This window comes from Galeopterus variegatus, unplaced genomic scaffold (assembly GCF_000696425.1).
Source record: "Galeopterus variegatus unplaced genomic scaffold, G_variegatus-3.0.2 Scaffold2845, whole genome shotgun sequence".
NCBI classification, from domain to species: Eukaryota; Metazoa; Chordata; class Mammalia; order Dermoptera; family Cynocephalidae; genus Galeopterus; species Galeopterus variegatus.
The window spans coordinates 221,713-242,042 of NW_007728956.1; the positions used below are offsets into that span (position 1 = coordinate 221,713).

The following is a 20,330-nucleotide window of genomic DNA, read 5'->3' on the forward strand; positions in this document are numbered from 1 at the left end:
GTCTGGAACCAGTGGTAGAGCTGTAGGTGAGGGCTGCTGGTCTTCTTGTCTCAGCAGGAACATTAGTGTGTGAGTGTCCTTCCTCAAATGAAGCAGCATCCTACTTTAATGCCCATACCTGCTCTGCTGCACATAAGTTGCCATTTTCCCTCTTAGTCTTCCCCAAAAAGAGGAAGCCTATTTTAGAAGAAATAGACACAGGCATCAAGGGACCAGGATTTTCTATTTCTGCCATTTAAGAGCTATGTTATTATTATCTCTTAACCTCTCTGTACCTCAGTTTTCTATCTACAAACAAGAGATGGCATTTACCACCTACCTACCTACCTCCAGGGGTATCATAAGGATTAATGAGTTGGCTACCATGCCTGAAGCCTGCCTGGTGGTGCCAATCCTTGAGAGCTTCCTCCAACAGCAGTAAGACTGGGAAGAAGGACATCTGTCCCTCCCAACCTGCCTTGCAGTTACCTAGTGAGAGTTTTACAATGTGGAATAGACACTCTGGAGATCAGTTTTCTCAGAGAGACTCAAAACAGAATCTAGACTCCATATGTTAAGTAAGAACCTGAAGTTCTCGGACCTTAGGAAATGACTGGGGACAGATTGGCAATTACTTGCATCTTCTGGAATAAGCTGCCACACAATTGCTGCCAGATTCCTTTCAGAGGCAGCTGTGTATCTGTGGTAGCCCTTACTCTCTGCAGCTGATTCCCTCAGCATCTGTTTTGAGATGAATAATTATGACTGACTCAGGATTATAACCCCCTGCCCCCCCCGGGCTCTGTTAGATCCAGCTTTAGTTCCTACTCCTAGTCAGTCCCTTGTTTGATAACCCCCTACAGCACATGGACTTACAACTAAAAAGTCAAGGGTTCAGATTCCTGTACCAGCCATCCACCAAAAAAAAAAAAAGACACATTGGACAGCAGGACATCTGAAGTGCAGCTCCTTCAGGAGGAAAGGGCTAGCCACTTGATACAGTAATTCCACCTCCATTGGGGAAGATCTGTGACCAGCAAGGACAGAGTCATTCAGAGTTCAGTTAGAAAGTTTCAAGCCTAGCTATGTAAGCCCTGGTCTAGCATTTTGGGCATTATAAAAAGGCCTATTTACTTTTCAACATGACTTTGTCCCTTGCCACACAAGGTGAAGCATCCAACACAGCATTGGACAAATATTCCTGAAAGTCAGTGTGACCTGAGGACCCACAAGGAACACTGGCATTCAAGTCAGGAGTGTTGGCTGCCCCTTATTGACTCTGGGATGCCAAAATGCCACTTACCTGTTCTATATGACAATTTTCTCTAGGTTAATTGGGGGTGATAAGTTCTGCCCCTCCTTCACAAGATTATATATGTCTTTTAAAAAACTAACTACTTTGGAAATAAAAGGAAAGGAAAGAAGGCATTATCCAAATTTTTAAGTCCATATTGTAAAATGTATACTGAAGTGATGATGGTCATCACTTTCAAACACTGCATAGATTGTTAACTAAGACACTGATTAAAAAAAAAATGAGCCAATGAGTAAGTAAAAGAAATAAACTGGGGGTGGGGGAGAAGTCCCGAATTTCTAAGAATTATACTACCAGAAAAAGAATAGTCATGTAAGAATCAGACGCTAAAAGTGGTGTGAAAGGTTCTCAGCTTCCTAGAGCTTGCGTATAGAGATGCACCAGCCCCAAGACAGTCTCTGACCCATTGTGGAAGGGAGTCCATGGATACTGAAAGAGCTGCATGTAGGGACTCTTCAGTCCAAGCCACGTGGAAGACCTAGGGCAAGACTAGTGCACCTGGCTGCCCCTCCCCAGTTTCTGAAGAAGGTCACTGGGCATGCTCAGGGTAAGAATGAGCACACCACCTAACATCTCCCATCCCACTCCTCCAAATTGCCCTTCTATGAATATTGTGTGCAAATGATTGCACAACCCAAGTTAGCAAAGTTTAGATGAAAAGGTTTGCCTGGTTGGATGGAAAACTCCTCTGAGTGTAAATATAATCTGTAAAACTTAGTCAGTGTGTGCCTAGAAGTACTAGTGAAATAGGTAGGGAGAGTTTCCCTTCTTGCAATTATTGTATTATAACTAAATATGTACTTAGGGAAGGGAGGAGAAAAATGAACAAAATTCTAGGCTCAGCAATTAGGTAAGAGGAAACAACAAAAACAAAAAAAAAACCTTTGTAAAAGACAATTCACTCTCCACCTGCCTACACATTGCAACTCCCAAAGCCAGGGAGAGGGTAATATTCAGCTCTGGCAGTAGCCACCAAGTAGCATTGGGACATACTGTAGTCTCCAGCCCCACTGCTTTCTGGAAGTTCTCCAGGGCAGACAAAGAGAATTCTAGAAGAATTCATAAAGTTGCCTGGAGGGAAAAGTAGATGGCTCCACTGCCTTTTTTTGAAAATGTTTTCATCTGTGAAACAGAATAAAAAGACTCAGCTAAGAAGCACATTCTTAACAAACATTTGGGGAAATCAATGGCAAAAGAGAGAGACATTATTGGAATGGTGGTCCTGTATTCTCCAACCTTCCATATCCTTGTGTCAGAGCTAATGGTCACATGTTAGAATGTTACAAAACAAATAAAACTAACTTGACTTTTCACCAACTTTGTCTTTTCTTTTGACCTGTCAGCCAAGCAATACTGAAGAAACCGCCTCAGCTTCCAGTTCTTCCTTTGGAGTTGAGGGCCTGGGAAACAAGGGGACTGGGGTAAAGGGAGGTGGGGAGAGTGGGTATGTGGATAAACATTTAATAACTAGCTCTCTCCAGGGTTTGTAGTGTTTGCCAGCCCTGATTTGTAGTGTTTGCCAGCTTCCTTGGTGTAATTCTCCGTCCATGGCCAATTTCAAGCTACCAACGTAATGTCACTAAACGCAGAGTTGGAAAGAGATGTACAGTAGCACAACATTATAACCATGTATATATTGCATGGTTTTTCCACCGTACAATGCATACATACTGTACAATAGATATAAATAACCTCGAGAGTATATATAAAATAGTTAGGAAGTGGTAAGCTTTGAGTATTTATTACCTTTGTGTTCCATATTTTTTAAGTTTAAGTTTATACAATATAATTGTTAATAACTATACTTAAAAACTGGCTCTGAAAATTTAGCAAATAACTTTTGCTAGCCAGTACAAGCTAGCTCCAACACGCTGCTGGGTGGGATGGAGGAGAATGTGATTCTGAAAAAACATGAAGAGACTCCTGATCAATTGAGATTTGGTCTATTTGTTCCCTCCCTTTCTCTACACAAAGCTCAGGAAAAAACAAGGTATACCTGTTTGGCCTATGGAAAGAGACAAGAGAATCATATTATTTCTCTTCTGTGTCAATGAGAATTATAGAAAGAGTTAAATTTGCTCATTACAGACAAAAATAAATTGATAACAAAATAAAATTAGCCAAAAGTTTCTGCCTGGGATTTATCATGTCACTTCTCAAAGTCCTTCAATGGCTCTTCATTGCCTAATCAATAAATTATAAATTTCTGTATAAGTACCGCGCGCTAACCGATTGCGCCACTGGAGCTCCAATAAATTATAAATTTCTTAACATGATTTACAAAGCCTTTTATACCTGACTCCAACTCACCTAGAGAGGATGTCTGTTTTTACCTGTGCAGGATCTATTCTCCATTTTGGGAGGAGTGGAGTTGGGGCAGAGCAGACAGCTGGCCAGTAAGGGGATCTAAATCCTTGACCTTGGTGTTATCAAAGCCCTGCTCTAACCAACTGAGCTAACCAGCCAGCCCTCTCCCTTCTTTTTTAGTAACCTCTCCATTTTATCCATGGGAAACACCCTTCCTCAGTTGGATACAGTCTCAGTGGACTCTTAGTCATGTTTATCCAACTTTCGCTGGTCAAGCACCAGGTGTTTGACCCAAATGGGCCAGTCAAACACTCTCTCCCTAGAATGTGAATCTTGAGTGGAGTAAGAGACTGAAAATTGGTTGGAATTCATTCATCTTGGCAGAAGCCCCTGAAGAAACTCACAATTAGTTTCTGCTTACCTAAATGTTCAGGAGATGCTTGGTTCTTTTTTTTTTTCAGACCATGGTTCTTCAGCTTTCCTTCAATTTGCTAAGCTACCTCAGAGTTCCTTTTTTTTTCTTTTTTTTTTGTCTTTTTCCGTGTCCGGCAATGGATCGCAACCCTCAGTGTCGCCCCCGTACCGGACCGGGACCGGCAACAGGATTGCAACCCTCGGTGTTGCCCCCGCACCTCGCTCAGCCAGTGAGCAGGAACCGGTCTGTATGTGGGATCCAAACCCTCGGTGGGAGCGCAGCCACGCTTCCCAAGCGGCGCACTAGCGCAGTGNGCAATTACTTGCATCTTCTGGAATAAGCTGCCACACAATTGCTGCCAGATTCCTTTCAGAGGCAGCTGTGTATCTGTGGTAGCCCTTACTCTCTGCAGCTGATTCCCTCAGCATCTGTTTTGAGATGAATAATTATGACTGACTCAGGATTATAACCCCCTGCCCCCCCTGGGCTCTGTTAGATCCAGCTTTAGTTCCTACTCCTAGTCAGTCCCTTGTTTGATAACCCCCTACAGCACATGGACTTACAACTAAAAAGTCAAGGGTTCAGATTCCTGTACCAGCCATCCACCAAAAAAAAAAAAAAGACACATTGGACAGCAGGACATCTGAAGTGCAGCTCCTTCAGGAGGAAAGGGCTAGCCACTTGATACAGTAATTCCACCTCCATTGGGGAAGATCTGTGACCAGCAAGGACAGAGTCATTCAGAGTTCAGTTAGAAAGTTTCAAGCCTAGCTATGTAAGCCCTGGTCTAGCATCCTGTGGTAGCCCTTACTCTCTGCAGCTGATTCCCTCAGCATCTGTTTTGAGATGAATAATTATGACTGACTCAGGATTATAACCCCCTGCCCCCCCCGGGCTCTGTTAGATCCAGCTTTAGTTCCTACTCCTAGTCAGTCCCTTGTTTGATAACCCCCTACAGCACATGGACTTACAACTAAAAAGTCAAGGGTTCAGATTCCTGTACCAGCCATCCACCAAAAAAAAAAAAAAGACACATTGGACAGCAGGACATCTGAAGTGCAGCTCCTTCAGGAGGAAAGGGCTAGCCACTTGATACAGTAATTCCACCTCCATTGGGGAAGATCTGTGACCAGCAAGGACAGAGTCATTCAGAGTTCAGTTAGAAAGTTTCAAGCCTAGCTATGTAAGCCCTGGTCTAGCATTTTGGGCATTATAAAAAGGCCTATTTACTTTTCAACATGACTTTGTCCCTTGCCACACAAGGTGAAGCATCCAACACAGCATTGGACAAATATTCCTGAAAGTCAGTGTGACCTGAGGACCCACAAGGAACACTGGCATTCAAGTCAGGAGTGTTGGCTGCCCCTTATTGACTCTGGGATGCCAAAATGCCACTTACCTGTTCTATATGACAATTTTCTCTAGGTTAATTGGGGGTGATAAGTTCTGCCCCTCCTTCACAAGATTATATATGTCTTTTAAAAAACTAACTACTTTGGAAATAAAAGGAAAGGAAAGAAGGCATTATCCAAATTTTTAAGTCCATATTGTAAAATGTATACTGAAGTGATGATGGTCATCACTTTCAAACACTGCATAGATTGTTAACTAAGACACTGATTAAAAAAAAATGAGCCAATGAGTAAGTAAAAGAAATAAACTGGGGGTGGGGGAGAAGTCCCGAATTTCTAAGAATTATACTACCAGAAAAAGAATAGTCATGTAAGAATCAGACGCTAAAAGTGGTGTGAAAGGTTCTCAGCTTCCTAGAGCTTGCGTATAGAGATGCACCAGCCCCAAGACAGTCTCTGACCCATTGTGGAAGGGAGTCCATGGATACTGAAAGAGCTGCATGTAGGGACTCTTCAGTCCAAGCCACGTGGAAGACCTAGGGCAAGACTAGTGCACCTGGCTGCCCCTCCCCAGTTTCTGAAGAAGGTCACTGGGCATGCTCAGGGTAAGAATGAGCACACCACCTAACATCTCCCATCCCACTCCTCCAAATTGCCCTTCTATGAATATTGTGTGCAAATGATTGCACAACCCAAGTTAGCAAAGTTTAGATGAAAAGGTTTGCCTGGTTGGATGGAAAACTCCTCTGAGTGTAAATATAATCTGTAAAACTTAGTCAGTGTGTGCCTAGAAGTACTAGTGAAATAGGTAGGGAGAGTTTCCCTTCTTGCAATTATTGTATTATAACTAAATATGTACTTAGGGAAGGGAGGAGAAAAATGAACAAAATTCTAGGCTCAGCAATTAGGTAAGAGGAAACAACAAAAACAAAAAAAAAACCTTTGTAAAAGACAATTCACTCTCCACCTGCCTACACATTGCAACTCCCAAAGCCAGGGAGAGGGTAATATTCAGCTCTGGCAGTAGCCACCAAGTAGCATTGGGACATACTGTAGTCTCCAGCCCCACTGCTTTCTGGAAGTTCTCCAGGGCAGACAAAGAGAATTCTAGAAGAATTCATAAAGTTGCCTGGAGGGAAAAGTAGATGGCTCCACTGCCTTTTTTTGAAAATGTTTTCATCTGTGAAACAGAATAAAAAGACTCAGCTAAGAAGCACATTCTTAACAAACATTTGGGGAAATCAATGGCAAAAGAGAGAGACATTATTGGAATGGTGGTCCTGTATTCTCCAACCTTCCATATCCTTGTGTCAGAGCTAATGGTCACATGTTAGAATGTTACAAAACAAATAAAACTAACTTGACTTTTCACCAACTTTGTCTTTTCTTTTGACCTGTCAGCCAAGCAATACTGAAGAAACCGCCTCAGCTTCCAGTTCTTCCTTTGGAGTTGAGGGCCTGGGAAACAAGGGGACTGGGGTAAAGGGAGGTGGGGAGAGTGGGTATGTGGATAAACATTTAATAACTAGCTCTCTCCAGGGTGAAGAAGCCCTGATTTGTAGTGTTTGCCAGCTTCCTTGGTGTAATTCTCCGTCCATGGCCAATTTCATTGTAGTGTTTGCCAGCCCTGATTTGTAGTGTTTGCCAGCTTCCTTGGTGTAATTCTCCGTCCATGGCCAATTTCAAGCTACCAACGTAATGTCACTAAACGCAGAGTTGGAAAGAGATGTACAGTAGCACAACATTATAACCATGTATATATTGCATGGTTTTTCCACCGTACAATGCATACATACTGTACAATAGATATAAATAACCTCGAGAGTATATATAAAATAGTTAGGAAGTGGTAAGCTTTGAGTATTTATTACCTTTGTGTTCCATATTTTTTAAGTTTAAGTTTATACAATATAATTGTTAATAACTATACTTAAAAACTGGCTCTGAAAATTTAGCAAATAACTTTTGCTAGCCAGTACAAGCTAGCTCCAACACGCTGCTGGGTGGGATGGAGGAGAATGTGATTCTGAAAAAACATGAAGAGACTCCTGATCAATTGAGATTTGGTCTATTTGTTCCCTCCCTTTCTCTACACAAAGCTCAGGAAAAAACAAGGTATACCTGTTTGGCCTATGGAAAGAGACAAGAGAATCATATTATTTCTCTTCTGTGTCAATGAGAATTATAGAAAGAGTTAAATTTGCTCATTACAGACAAAAATAAATTGATAACAAAATAAAATTAGCCAAAAGTTTCTGCCTGGGATTTATCATGTCACTTCTCAAAGTCCTTCAATGGCTCTTCATTGCCTAATCAATAAATTATAAATTTCTGTATAAGTACCGCGCGCTAACCGATTGCGCCACTGGAGCTCCAATAAATTATAAATTTCTTAACATGATTTACAAAGCCTTTTATACCTGACTCCAACTCACCTAGAGAGGATGTCTGTTTTTACCTGTGCAGGATCTATTCTCCATTTTGGGAGGAGTGGAGTTGGGGCAGAGCAGACAGCTGGCCAGTAAGGGGATCTAAATCCTTGACCTTGGTGTTATCAAAGCCCTGCTCTAACCAACTGAGCTAACCAGCCAGCCCTCTCCCTTCTTTTTTAGTAACCTCTCCATTTTATCCATGGGAAACACCCTTCCTCAGTTGGATACAGTCTCAGTGGACTCTTAGTCATGTTTATCCAACTTTCGCTGGTCAAGCACCAGGTGTTTGACCCAAATGGGCCAGTCAAACACTCTCTCCCTAGAATGTGAATCTTGAGTGGAGTAAGAGACTGAAAATTGGTTGGAATTCATTCATCTTGGCAGAAGCCCCTGAAGAAACTCACAATTAGTTTCTGCTTACCTAAATGTTCAGGAGATGCTTGGTTCTTTTTTTTTTTCAGACCATGGTTCTTCAGCTTTCCTTCAATTTGCTAAGCTACCTCAGAGTTCCTTTTTTTTTCTTTTTTTTTTGTCTTTTTCCGTGTCCGGCAATGGATCGCAACCCTCAGTGTCGCCCCCGTACCGGACCGGGACCGGCAACAGGATTGCAACCCTCGGTGTTGCCCCCGCACCTCGCTCAGCCAGTGAGCAGGAACCGGTCTGTATGTGGGATCCAAACCCTCGGTGGGAGCGCAGCCACGCTTCCCAAGCGGCGCACTAGCGCAGTGCGCCACCGGGCCGGCCCACAGAGTTCCTTTTTTTAATATAGCCAAAATCATCTCCATTGCTCACCAGCAATAGCCCCAGCTGATATACCACCTTTCTAGCCTCTTCTCCCACATCCATCTACACATGCATGTGCCCAGCCTTACTGAAACATTGGCTGGTCCTCGATATAGACAGTCCTGGCGCATAGCAATGAGTGAATGTAATGTTATGTAATGTTGTTTCAGGACTCTGTATTCTGTCCTGCCTTTTTTTCTTTTTTTCTTTTTTTTTTTTTTTTTTTTTTTTTTTTTTTTTTTTTTTGTCTTTTGTCTTTTTCCGTGTCTGGCAATGGATCGCAACCCTCAGTGTCGCCCCCGTACCGGACCGGGGACCGGCAACGGGATTGCAACCCTTGGTGCTGCTTCCGCGCCTCGCTCAGCCAGTGAGCGGGAACCGGTCTGCATGTGGGATCCGAACCCTCGGGAGGGAGCGCCGCCGTGCTTCACAAGCGGCGCACTTATCCAGTGCGCCACCGGGCCGGCCCTGTCCTGCCTTTTTTTCTACAGTCAGCTCCTTCTTATCCTTCCAGACTCAGATTGGTTTTCTACTTCTATATGAAATTTCACAAACTTCCCAAGACAAATTTAGTTACTCCTTCCTTTGTGGTCCCTTAGTGCTTGTACACCCTTCTATCATAGCACTTATCAAATTGCTTTACTTACTTGCTTCTCTCCCATATGATTGCAAGCAACTTTAAGACAGAAATTTTATCCTATATATCACTGGATATTCAGTACTTAGCACAGTGCCAGGAACATAGTAATGTCTGATGAATGAATGAGTGAGTACTGAGACATATCTCAGGGCAGGAAGGAGATAATTGACCAAGCTCTCCCCAGCAACAGAGCAGGCTGATACACAGGAATATATCTGAGGAAGAGGCTCCCTGAAGATCCCAGGAGTTTCAGGCTTTAAAGCAAGCAAACTTTCTTTGTCATAAGTTAAGAAAGGAAAAGAGATTTTTATGTGAATTGCTGGATATCATCACACAGAGAAACCTCAAAAGCCACATGTTGAAGATGGCAGCCATGTGTTGAAGATGCTGTCACCCAGGACAACCTTAGAAGCCATGTGATGAAGATGTCAGTCTTTGGTGATAGATCAGAGGACTCCCAGGGTCTACCAATTTCCATTAACTGGACTTCCTTTTTTTTTTTTTTTTCTTTCCTTTTTGTCTTTTTTACTGACCGGTAACAGGATCGCAACCCTCGGTGTTGCGCCCGCAACGCACTCAGCCAGTGAGCGGAAACCGGTCTCCACATGGGATCCGAATCCTCGGCGGGAGGGCTGCTGCACTCCCAAGCGGCACACTCTCCAGTGTGCCACCAGGCCGGCCCTAACTGGACTTTCAATGAAACAAACAAAAAAACCACTTTTACTGTATTAATCCACTGAGATGTCGATATTTATATGTTACAGTATCTAGCATTATGTTATCTATTTACAAAAATTGGTACACTGAGGTTAGGTGTGGCTATAACTAAAACTTTAAGTATGTGGCTTTGGCTTAATAGTCAGTGAGTGGTGAAGAAACAAAAATCAAAGCCTACAAGAATAGAGGCTCAGTCTATGCCATGCAAATATTTAGTAAAACGTTACCTGTGATGACTTGTGTATTAATTACCTATTGCTGTGTAATAAATAAATCACTCCAAAACTTAGTGGCTTAAAACAACAAGCGTGTATTATCTCTCACAGTTTCAGTAAGTCAGGAATTCTGGAGAAACTTGGGGGGGGGGATCTCTCCTGAGGTTGCAGTCAGATATTGATGGGGCCTGCAGTAATCAGAGGCTTGCTTGGGAGTGAACGCACTCATGGCTACATGGCAAGTTGATGCTGGCAAGTTGGTTCCTCTCCACTTGGACTTCTCCAGGGGCTGCTTGAGTATCCTCATGACCTGGTGGCTGTTTTCCCCCAGAACAAGTGATATAAAAGATCAAGGCAGAAGCTTCAATGTCTTTTATGCCCTTACCTTGGAAGTCACATAGCATCACTCCCACCATGTTCTACTGTTCATTTTCCCTCAGACTACTCCAACTACTGTATAGAGAATAAACTAGAAAGCAGCAAGATTTGAGGTAAACACATCAATTTTGGCTCTTTTTGTTTGTTTTAATTATTTTAATATACATATGTATTGTAATAAGAAGGATTTAAATAATAAATGATAACTAAAACGCAAATTCCAGATGCTGTGCAACTGACACCATGAGGGAAACCCTAATGCAAGGACAATGTGTGGTCATGACCCTTTTGGCCAGGACAGAGGTTGAGGGTTCTTTCTTTTTTTTTTCTTTTTTTCTCTGGCTTCTGTTTTTCTCTAATTCTCAGCTTTTCTAAAAACTATTCATTTTTTCTAATTCATTCAAGTTTTCCTGTTGTATTTTTCTTTCCCATTTGCTATAGTTTTCATCTCTGTAGTAGCTAGGTTTGTAGACAGAAGAAACAATGAGGCACTTCCAGAACAGAGTTAGACTAATACACCCAAAAGAAAATGATGAGATCAGATAAACTCACCTGAACTGAACCAACAGGAAGTATGGTAATAACAACAAAAAATCCTCAATAACATCTTTAAGGCAGATGTAATGACAAGGGGTGTTCTTACAGCATTATGATAACTGTTGATCTCTCTAACATCTCTAAGATTGGGACCTCAACTTTCTCCAATTTCCTCTAAGTTAGGGAGTTAATGTGTTAATGCATGACAAGATCTTAAAACAGTACCTGGCACACAGTAAGCACTCGATAAATATTAACTACTACCACCATGATAATTATTATTCTATGTGATATAATTACCATCATTTAGCACAGTCTTGTTATTAAATGATTCACCTTAGATTGGGATACAGAGATTTAGGAGAAGGGTTTGTGTACTTGGTCTGGAGGGGCAGGGATTCCCCCTCTCTCTCAGAGGCTGCAATTGATCATGGGGATTAGGAACAGCTCAAAAGGAAAAGAGAGCCTAGGGTGAAGACAAGGAACCAAAATGGCTCTCACTTTCAGGCATCCCTCCCAAAGCAGAGACAGTCCTTCCAGTATCAACTCTGGATGAACAGGATGTTTATTAAGTTACCTACAAAGGAAGAAAGTATCAGGCTGTCATCATATTCTCCATAACATTAAATTTTAGAAAAGAATAGAACATCTGTAGAATCCTAAGGATGAAAAATTTAAGCCAAGAATTCCACAACAAGCCAAATTTCATTCCTGAGTGAAGGCAACTGAAAAGGCATTCTCAGTTATGAAAAAACTCAAAATACCTGCAAACCCTTCTTTAATGAAAAATTTATTTCATGACCCACTCAGGCCAAAAGAGAAAAGTTTTCAAAAAAATTCAAGAAGGCAAAAGTACGAAAGAGGCTGATGATGAATACTGAAGACATTTAAACATAAAATGAATTAAATGTAACTGTTGTAAGTACAGTTACAAAATAATACAAATGTCATAAATAATTCTTAACACATAATCGTTTTTTTAAGTAAGGTTTAAAACCCCAGATCATACCAACACAAACTTGGGAACTGTGTGGGGTGGAGGGACTAAAAAAGAAATGTGAAAAAGTAGAAGCGCCCTGTTAGTCTTAACTTATTATTTTATTCTCTATGTTAGTAATTAGAAAATATAGGGTTATAGATGTTATTTTAAGACAAAATCCATGCCTTCCAAAGTACTAGGGGAAAAAATCAAATAAAACACAGTTCATATAGCAAAAAAAAAAGACCAGAAAAAAAAAACAGATACACAAAATAAGAAGGCAAAATCACTATATCAAACGAAAATATTCATTTTCATTGATATATAACATGCAACAAAGATATAATATGAATCATTTTGCACTGAAAAAAATAAGGCATCAAACTATAGTATATGAAGCCCGCAGTAATACAGGGAGATATGAACAGAAAAACAACAGTAGTAAGAGACTTTAATATGCCTCCTTCAGTCCTGGATAAATTGGTAGAGGAGAAAAATATAGAGGATATAAATATAATTTACTAGTCTGATTTAATGGTCATGTAATGGAATATTAAATGAAATACTTCCTGTCTGGGAGTTTTAGTGAAGACCACGAAAATTATGGACAATGAATGCTCAGTGTCTACACATCCTGAAGAGTGGTACAAAGCACAGACAACCCAGAACTGCTCCAAAAAAGTTGCCCCCAAATGGTATTGCAACCCCGAGTTCACATCCATTCCCAGGTTATTAAAGTGAAACATAAGGTTTTGTCGAGAGGGACAGTCTTTGAAGAGAGTTGTCAGACAAGAAGAAAGTGCAATGTGTTCTCCTCCCCTTCCCCCACTGCCCTCCAAGTGAGAGGATCAAGGAAAAACTCTGGAATTTTCTGGGAAGCACTTGCTAGGAGGGAAGCCTGACTTCTTATTCAACAGTCATTAGCCACGTACTAATCTGCAAAATTCACAGGCCCACCTCAGGCTGCTACAGGAGCTTGATGTGTGTCTCCAGAATTTGCTGGGATACACACATAGTGACTGTCCCTTGCTCAGGGCAAACTGTAGGCTTGGATAAGTGTTTCTTGTGGCCCAAATTCTTCATTATAATATTATTTTATTATAGCAAGTAACACCAAAGAAATCCAGAAAGCAAACTAATTAAGTAAATCATGGCATAATTATATGATGGAATATTACTGAGTCAGTGAAAATGTTGTAAAATCTTTAGCATGAGAAAATGTTCATGATATATTTCTAACTGAAACGTTTATAACAAAATATGATTTTCATTATCTGAGTCAGTTTGAGCTAGTATAACAAAATATCATACACTGGATGACTTAAACAACAACAAAAATATTTCTCATAGTTCTGGAGGCTCGAAGTCTGAGATCAAGGTGCCATCATGGTCACTTCTAGGTGAGGGCCCTTCTTCTAGTTCATAGACAGCTGCCTTCTCACTGTATACTCACATGGCAGAGAGAGAGAACTTTAGTCCCTTCATCTTCTTATAAGGATGCTAATCGCATCTTGGGGACTTCACCTTCATGACCTCATCTAGACCTAAATACCTCCCAAGGCCCCACCTCCAAATATTATCACATTGAGGATTAGGGCTTCAACATATGAATTTGAGGGGGACATTCAGTCCACAGCACTCATTGTGGTCCACGTTTGGGAAAATGAAAAAGTATATGTGCATGGGTGTGGGTGTGTATTAGGATAATCAAGAATAAGAATGAATATCCCAGACTTTGGTCCCCTTTCTCCAGGCAAATCAGATCTCACATTTCCCTAGTGTGAAGGCCCTAACTCACTCTAGAAAGGTTCTGAGATGGGAAGTAGCAGTTCAGTCTATATTTGAGCCCCTGCAACATGGTGGAGGGGGTGGAGAGGGACAGAGCTATTTCCTAAAATAACCCGTCTTCAGCCTCTTAAAGAATTGTTCCTTGTTTTGAATTAAAATCTATCTCCATTTAACTTCCAGTCCTTTGCCCTACAAATATCTCTTGGGGCCACAACCTTTCTACCCATTCTTTTGCATAAAGACAGCTGCAATGTTCCTAAGTCTTCTTTCTTCAGTTCCTTCTACCATTTCTTATGTGGTGGCTCACCTTTGACCAAGCTCCAGTTTGTCTATGTGTCTCTTTGAAATGTGGCACAAAAAGTGCAGTACTCCATCTGTTGTCTGATTGGTACTGGGTACAATGAGATTATGCATCACTCCCTTGCTATAGATGGTGTACTTTTTCTGTTGTCACATCAGAAATTCATTTGGTTAATTATATTTGCTAAAATATCACCTGCCTTTCCGCTCTTCCCTCACGTGTAGTTGTGCTGTTGCGTTTGTGGAGCCAAGTAAAATCTGTAACATTTAGAACACAATGCCTGAATTAAGGCCTAACTCATTATAATAATCATTATTATTACTATTATTAACTTCATCTTATCAGCTACGATCATTAGAAAATGGAATTACCACCTAAAATAGGACGTTAGCTCTCAGGCCTACCTCCTTCAGCCTCACAAATGGAAACACTACGTTGCACTACATCTGCTTTTGGACTTTCGAATCACAGTAGCATATCCCGCCCCCCGCCCCTGCCAAGCCCCGCCCCCGGGCCACAGCGCCCAGGCGCCCGGCGTCCGCCCCGCCCACTCCTAGCCGGAGGCGGGAAGCGCTGAATGTAGCCCCTGATTGGCTGGCTGGGGCGCAGCTTGATGGCGTCGGACTGGTCCGCAGCGCTCCGGGCCGCGGCACCTGGGCGAAGGCCGCCTGCGTGAGGGGACTGGTGGCCCGAGCGGGCTGTGGCCTTGGGGAGTGGAGGAAGGAGCCCTCCCCATACTTCGCCATGAGTTTCCTGATAGACTCCAGCATCATGATTACCTCCCAGGTGAGTCACCTCTTCCCACCCCCGCACCCTTCAGCCTCCTTTTCCCGAGTCGCCCTTTCCGGGCCTCAGCTATGCGGGCTGGCTCAGGGTCTAGTTCTCTCGCACGGTCTGCGCCTGCCACACCGGTGTTCATAGCGCGGGGAGGGTGTGGGACTTGGCGTCCGGTTCCCTCCGCCCTTGTGGTCGGGGGGTTGGCCTGCGGCCGGCAGCGCCCCCGGCCGGCATCCATCCTCAGACTTTCGGAAGGGGTCAGCAGGCCTCAGCGCTGAGAGCCGGTGCACGAGAAGGGAGCTGTCCTCGAAGCTCCCCTCAGCCTCCGGACGGCGCCGCTGACCCACGCACTGGGGCGAGAGAGTGGTTCCGGGCGCGGGGTGTGTGGCGCACCAATCGGGACTGGATACTGGGGACACGTGAGGGCTTTGCTTTTAGTTGTCAGATCCTGAATCCGGGTGTGGAGATATTTGTCGCCGTCACTTCAAAGTACACGGTTTCGTTTGTGCGCTGACACCTCTTCCTGTATCCTCCGCTTGCTGTCCTTTTCGGATCTTTTTCTGATCTTTGTTTCTTCTCGATTGGCCACCTTCATTCATTTGTACAGTCCACAAACGTTCATCGACCGTTAGGTAAAGCTCTGAGGGTAGGAACATATACGAGGAGAGTACTTCAAAAAAATTCGTGGAAAAATAGAATTGAAAGATAATATGGATCTTTCCGTGAACTGTTTGTAGTACCCCCGCATAAGATACTGACTGTCCCTGCTCTCTGGAAGCTTCGTCTAGTGAGCCTCTTGCTTTTTTGGTTTTTTTACCAGTGGAAAAATAGAATTGAAAGATAATATGGAACTTTCCGTGAACTGTTTGTAGTACCCCCGCATAAGATACTGACTGTCCCTGCTCTCTGGAAGCTTCGTCTAGTGAGCCTCTTACTTTTTTGGTTTTTTTACCATGTCATTCGTTGTTACTTTGTTCTTTTCTTCCTAGCGTCTATCATAACATTGGTATTATTTATGTACGTGTATTTGTTTATGAATTTATTTTCTTGAGGTCCTGCCTTGTTCATAGCTGTGTTTCTACTTTAAGCATTTAGTAAATAATTGTTGGCCGACTGTTAATATTAGTAGAAGCTCAAACTACCTAATTATTGATCTTCCCTGCCCCCCATCATTCCAATAATTTAAAATATTTTTTTAATTGTTCTTTCTTTTAAATGGCAGATAACAGAAACAGTTATTTTTTGGGAATTAAAGTAAAATGAATCTTTGTTCTTTGATACAATTTTTGTAGTGCTTCATTCCTTTTTTTTTTTTTTTTTTTCAAAAAGATGGCCGGTAAGGAGATCTTAAACCTTGACTTGGTGTTGTCANCTTTCCGTGAACTGTTTGTAGTACCCCCGCATAAGATACTGACTGTCCCTGCTCTCTGGAAGCTTCGTCTAGTGAGCCTCTTGCTTTTTTGTTTTTTTTACCATGTCATTCGTTGTTACTTTGTTCTTTTCTTCCTAGCGTCTATCATAACATTGGTATTATTTATGTACGTGTATTTGTTTATGAATTTATTTTCTTGAGGTCCTGCCTTGTTCATAGCTGTGTTTCTACTTTAAGCATTTAGTAAATAATTGTTGGCCGACTGTTAATATTAGTAGAAGCTCAAACTACCTAATTATTGATCTTCCCTGCCCCCCATCATTCCAATAATTTAAAATATTTTTTTAATTGTTCTTTCTTTTAAATGGCAGATAACAGAAACAGTTATTTTTTGGGAATTAAAGTAAAATGAATCTTTGTTCTTTGATACAATTTTTGTAGTGCTTCATTCCTTTTTTTTTTTTTTTTTTTTCAAAAAGATGGCCGGTAAGGAGATGTTAACCCTTGACTTGGTGTTGTCAGCACCACGCTCCCCCAGTGAGCTAACGGGCCATCCCTATATGGGATCCGAACCCGTGGCCTTGGGGTTCTCAGCACCGCACTCTCCCGAGTGAGCCACGGGCCGGCCCCTGTAATGCTTCATTCTAATGGTTCTGTCTGTAGAGTACAATGTTGTCTATGTCTCGAAAAACTTTCATAACATTTTTACAAATATAAATCAAGGAAAAGCCATGCATAATTCTACCATCCTAATGCAATAACTTTTTCATTTGTTAAATTTATCCCCCTTATATAGTTTTCATAATTATTGTTTTTATTGGCTGCATAATATTCAAACACAACAGTATACAAAAATCTGGATGTGTAACTCTTCTGCTTAAAACCTTTCTAAGACTTCGTATTGCCCTTAGACAACCCAAAGTTGTTTTTAGCCCTACCACTAATTCAGGGAAAATAACAATATTTAAGTAGCATTTTTCTCAGAATAAAAATTAAAATTTCAGTAGAAAATTGGCATTGCATTGCAGCCTCTAAGATTTTTAACATGGATATAATTAAGTTGAACCCAGAGAGTGGCTTTCTAATCTTTTACGCCTTGCAGTCATATACTTTAATTTTCACACATGCATTCACGTGCAATATTAAATTTAATTGTCAAGCCTGCTCTTTACAAATGAGTGACTAAGACCCAGAGAATCCTTTGCATGCAGTGTTCTCTGTTCAATTATTTATGTGGCTACTTTATCATCATTTAGTTATTAGTAAAAATGTCACTGACTCCTTACCCCTAGCCAAACTAGCCTTTCATTCCAGCCACCTCTTTCTCATTTCCTTGTTTTATTTTCTACTTAGCATGTATCACTATTGTTTGTGTTTGTTATTTGTAGACTCCATGAAATCCAAGATATTTTCTTGTTCTCCTGTATTTCCCAGCATGTAGATCAGTTGCTGGCACATAGTAAAAGCCTAGTAAATATTTATTTAATAAAAAGCATCTCTGTAGAGGTGTTGAAAGCAACACCTACCCACCCCCCAACTTTTCTTCCCTGTTTTGTATGAACTGAAAGGTTTATTTGAAATGAAATCTGAAATCAGAGGTTATACATTGAAGCTTGTCAGCCTCAGGCAACATCTTAATGTAAACATTGTTCAGAATGCCACAGGATGAAGTTCAAACTCTTTAATATGGCTTATAGAGTCCCTTATGTTGGAACCCTGGCTCTTAGCTCTTCAGCTGTGGCTCTCACCATTTCCTCACCTCACTTTAGACTTTCTAAATTTCTTTTAGTTTCTTAACCTGGCCACACTATCATGCCTCCAGATTTCCACAAAGTTTATTTTCTCTTTCTGTACCTTTCCCCCATATCCCTCCCCTTCTTTCTCCTGGTTAACTCCTATTCAGCCTTCAGATCTTGGCCTGGGCATCCCAGAAGCCTCCCCTAGACTGGGCTAAATGTGCCTGTACATGCTGCCATTAATACCCTTCACCCACTTCCCTTGTAGCAACACTACCTCATTGTTTTATGTACCTTGTTTACCTTCTCCATAGATTTTAAACTTGAGAGTATACAATGCTGTCCTGTTCACCATTCTATCCCTAGAACCTAGCATATATTAGCAATAATAAATATGTGTTAATTGAATAAAAGGATGAATAAATGTCTTAGAAAGTTGTCTTTTCCAGTTAGTTCTTTAATAACTGTCCTGCTAACGACTGTCTTTTTTTTTTAATCTGTAGCTGATTTTCGACCTACAGGTCATTTTTATAAAAGCAACTTTTATCTACCTCTTATGTTTTGAGCCCTCCATACAGTCTTAAGACTTATCAGTTCCAGCATACACACTCTTAAGTCCGAAGGTCAAGGCTCTACCCTGAACAATTCTTTTTTTTGTCTTTTTGTCTTTTTTTTTTACTGACCGGTACGGGATCGCAACCCTCGGTGTCGCGCCCGTACCGGGGACGGCAACAGGATCGCAACCCTCAGTGCTGCACCCACGCCACGCTCAGCCAGTGAGTGGGTACCGGTCACCACATGGGATCCGAACCCTCGGCAGGAGCGCCGCCGCGCTCCCAAGCGGCGCACTCTCCAGTGCGCCACCGGGCCGGCCCTACCCTGAACAATTCTAAAAGTGTTAATTCTCTATTTTGAATAAGAAGCTGTGCACCTTCCATTTTATTTGCAAAGCTGTTTGAAATTACTTTTTTTCCTTCCACATACTTTTTAAATCCTTTATAATCTTGCCAGAATTCATCTTTATCTTGGATATAATGAATTCTCCAGTTACTTTTATGAATTCTCCAGTTACTTTTGTGCGTGTGTGGATAGTTTAAAAGTCTTTTTAAGCTTTCTTTGTTAATGTGGAAGGAGCCCACAATGAAATAATAAAGAGAAATATCTATTTCTCTTTTCTTCCATTCCCTATCTCATCATATAAACTTATAATTTTTGCTTGTTTTCTCTCCTTGTCTAAAGTTCCATTTCAGGGTGGTCTTGTTGATTTTTTTTTTTTTTAACCGTCCATCTCCACCATACACACCACTCCCAGTTCTAATTGCCCAGGCTTCATAAGTCGTGTAAACATGGCCTTTGAACTCTGAATTTAAATCTGTCTCCACTGATAATTACTTATGACAGCCAGAGTCTCCTGGCTACTCTAAGGATATTTTCTCCTAATCCGTTTGCTTCTTTCCTTTTCTATCTGATCCGGATTCATGGATCCAAGTTACTTTTTCATACCTTCTTGTTCCTTTACCTTCATAGAAAAGTCCACACTTGGATCACTGCTATACTTTGTCAGCTATTAATACAGTGGCCTGAAGGCTGATGTGGAATATCACACAGCGGTGCATTTCACCGATGTCATGAGTTTAACCTTCAGCTCATTGAATCATTTATTTTCTTGACTTTAATAAGGTACTTGTTTCATTCTCCTTGTAATTTTTCTGAGACTTTATCACTCTCAAAGCCCCCTTTTCCATGCTCACCTCTCTTACTCTTAGCAGATGACCTTGCTTCCTATTTAATCAACAAAAGTAAGGCCAAAAGGTGTGATCTCTTTCTACTTCCTACATTTTAATCTAAGAGCTAATCTGTATCCACAACCATTCTCACCTCCTTTCCTCCCATGTCAGAAAATAGGGTACCCTCAACTTCTGTTTAAGGCCATCCTCTCCACGTATGCCTTGATCGTGTAGTATCTTCTTTTGAAGTGGTCGAGAGTACTCATGTCGGAGTCAGTCGCACAAGCTTCTGGTTGAATCCTGATTTTGACACTCACTGTAAGTTGATTAACTTCTCTAAACCTCAGCTTTCTCTGTGAAAATAGGACAATCATACCTACCTTACTGGGTTTTTATGATTTTATGAGACTATATGCAAAGTACTTAGCCTGGAATATAGTGAATGATCAATATAGTAAATGATTTGCTAAAAATAATAAGTTAATAACATCATCAGTCCATCCTGTAGTATTCCATTCATTTCTTCTCATCTTTATCTCCTCACTATTGCTTTCTTTCCCTTGACCTATAAACTTTCCCT

At 41.4% G+C, this 20,330-nt stretch overlaps 1 protein-coding gene across 1 annotated transcript in view; it reads left to right on the forward strand.

The window, feature by feature from the left end:
* Window positions 1-14,721: 14,721 nt before the first annotated feature.
* The window catches only part of GPR89B (G protein-coupled receptor 89B), a 27,278-nt gene continuing 21,669 nt past the window's right edge, over window positions 14,722-20,330 (forward strand). Inside the window, exon 1 of the mRNA XM_008583175.1 lies at window positions 14,722-14,924. Coding sequence (XP_008581397.1) covers window positions 14,883-14,924 — 42 coding nt within the window. The 5' untranslated portion in view covers window positions 14,722-14,882. The remainder of the gene's footprint in view (window positions 14,925-20,330) is intronic.